The following is a 2737-nucleotide window of genomic DNA, read 5'->3' as shown; positions in this document are numbered from 1 at the left end:
GGAAAAAGAGCCAACAGGACACACCACACGAACCAATAATGCTGGTTCCTGAGCTCTGCCACCTGACAGGTACTGCGATTTATCCTGTCTCCACAGAAGAAAACCCCGCTTTAAAGTCACAGATATTATGATGTAGGAGTGTGGGCATTTCACAATACTCTCTGTGACCGAGAGCTCTGTTCTCCATTGGTTCTTGCTCTTCCGGATACAACAGTTAAGTCTTCTCTAAGAATTCTTGCTTGTTCAGCTATATCTTTTGGATTTTTTTAAAAGGTCTAACAAATACAATGCGTAAAGACTATGGGGTGATGAGAGACTTGGCTGCTAGTACAAGGTTGAATCCAGAAGTAAGGCAGCAGAAATTGCAAAATTTCATGAATGCTATGCAAACGTAAGTGCTACTTTTTTGGCTCTCTGACTGTCTGTCTGTCTCTGTCTGTCTGTCCCTCTGTGTGTGTGTGTGTGTGTGCGCGCGCACACACACACATTGAAATTGAGATCTTTGCAGGTCCCTTGACATCTATCCCAGATTCTTCAATTGAAAAATGAGTTGGGAAGAAAGTGGTTTTTGTCATTGCAATGTTAGAGGAGACCTAGAGAGGGTAGAGTGAACCAGAGTACTCTAAGTGCCGACACAAATGTGAGAGCAAAACCAAGACTATTTCAGAACTTTAGGGAGTTTATCTGCAGCATCTCAACATGAAGGATGAGCAATAAGGAAAATTGCCCTGTGTTTTGCGAATGGTTAATTGCTTTTGATTATTTTCTTTGGTTGGATCATGTGGAACTATTTTAACTTTCAGAGATGAGAATGTGAAAAAGGAGCTTCAACTCTGGGATTTCAAGTTTGATGCCAAATTTTTGTCCTTCACAGGAAGAATTTTGAAAGAAGTGAGAATTTTCCAGGGGAAAAGAATGGTAAGACAGTTTCAAAATTTTCATGTCACAGTTGGGTCAAACGAATAGTAACGCAAAGAGAAACTAACATAGCCATGTCAGTAACTACGACTGCTCTCTCTTCTTAGGCTGCCCGTTCTTTCTATATGAGAGAATGACAGTCCAAGAAGAATGCATGTAAAATGCTTGGCATATCGTAAACTTAGCATTACATCTTTATTAGTATCGTGGACAAATGAACTTCCAAATGTATCCTTAAGAGTCAAATGCCTAAAATCAAAGTAAACCAGAGTAACCTATGATAGAATTCTAGTGTTTTAACCTATATCTTAAGGAAAATAGCTGATACGTTTATGATTGCTGTTTTTTATTGTTGTATTTTTTTAGTAGGGAGGAGCGCCTTCTTGTGGTGGGGATGTTGTTTGATTTTTTTTTTTAATTGAGTTTTTTTGGCTTTTTTGGGATTTTTTTTTTCAGTTTGACTCCCATCCACAATCTGCCGAATGGGCAAGAGAAACAAGAAGTGGACCCTTACTCAGTGTGAAGTCACTAGATAATTGGCTGATCCTCTATACAAAGAAAAACTATGGGGCAGCCTGCTCCTTAATGCAGAGTCTACGGAGAGTCACACCCACCATGGGCATAGCTATAAGAGATGCAAAAATGTAAGTCGATCAGAAATAACTTCCAACTTAAAAGTTAGTTGTCAGCAATCGGAAGGTAGAGTAACTGAAAATATTAAATTGTAGGAATCTGTTGCTTTATCAAAACTCTGAAAGTCTGTAAATAGTCCAATCTACTCCAGTCAACAAGTATTAAAATAGGCTTTTGTGCTATATGATTTGTGGCTCTTGGCATACAAGTTGAGGAAGATATGACAATTAGCAACTTGATGTGAATGGATGGGGTGATATTAAGAACTAGTTCCCAAATATGTTTCCAAATATTGAATTTATTTTAAAAACAAATTTTAAACTGAAATGCCCATTTTGGCATTTTTTAATCTTGTCTTGCTTTATATCATGTTTCATTGGCTGTTTAAAATGTTTCTTATATGTTTCACAGTTCATTACCTTTTGAATATAGATGATATACTTATTTTCTAGGCTTGAAGTAAGTGATACAGTCAACTCCTATGTAACCGTCTTAAAAAAACATGATTCATCAAACACACAGATGGTAAGTGTCTATTTGCTATGTGCACAGTCTTTTGCGATTGTTCTAACACTGTATTTGCATGCATTTTAGAACATGGAATGTTGCCATCAGTTTCCTAAACTATTAAATGAATACAAATCTACCTCTCTACTGTAGTACAATATACACCGGGTTTTAGCTGTTACTTATTACTGCCATATTATACTAATTCTTTCAGGCTCAAGGACTTGGCATTTTCTTGTCTCAAACTGAAAAACACCATACAAATATAAAGTGATATGGATTCTGGTAATCACCACATTCATCATTTCTCTCTCCAGTTGTAACCTGCAAAGCCTATGATCTGTCTCTTCCAGCATATGCTCTGCCCTTTGCTCAGTACTTTTCGGGGGAATTTTTTCCCTTTCTTTTCTCCCATCCAATGTTTTTGACCAAGTTGTCATAACGTTGTGTCTGAATTACTAAAGTAACATCTTTTTTCTTCTTCCTTTGGGCTCTTTCTTCTAATCCATCTCACATTCTTCCTTCTTCCTCCAGGATGATCTTTAAGAGGATCTTTGTTTCTTGAGCATAAAACCAGGGTCTTTCTCCTATTGTCTTATTTATGAAGCCTAGACTTTTCTCTCCTTTTTGTTTCCACTAAGGAACCTTTGAGGCTGCTCTGAAGGGTACCTTCTCTGAA

At 37.4% G+C, this 2737-nt stretch overlaps 1 protein-coding gene across 1 annotated transcript; it reads left to right on the top strand.

The window, feature by feature from the left end:
• Window positions 1-8: 8 nt before the first annotated feature.
• LOC105311001 (piwi-like protein 1) lies at window positions 9-2076 on the top strand (the record flags this gene model as incomplete). Its single annotated transcript, XM_011387063.1, has 5 exons — window positions 9-69; window positions 274-391; window positions 804-918; window positions 1375-1562; window positions 2004-2076. Coding segments are annotated over 5 exons (555 nt in total), but the record flags the coding sequence as incomplete, so codon positions are not given.
• Window positions 2077-2737: the final 661 nt, after the last annotated feature.

Source organism: Pteropus vampyrus, unplaced genomic scaffold (genome assembly GCF_000151845.1).
Source record: "Pteropus vampyrus isolate Shadow unplaced genomic scaffold, Pvam_2.0 Scaffold20707, whole genome shotgun sequence".
Lineage (NCBI taxonomy): Eukaryota > Metazoa > Chordata > Mammalia > Chiroptera > Pteropodidae > Pteropus > Pteropus vampyrus.
This window is presented reverse-complemented; position numbering and strand designations above follow the sequence as displayed.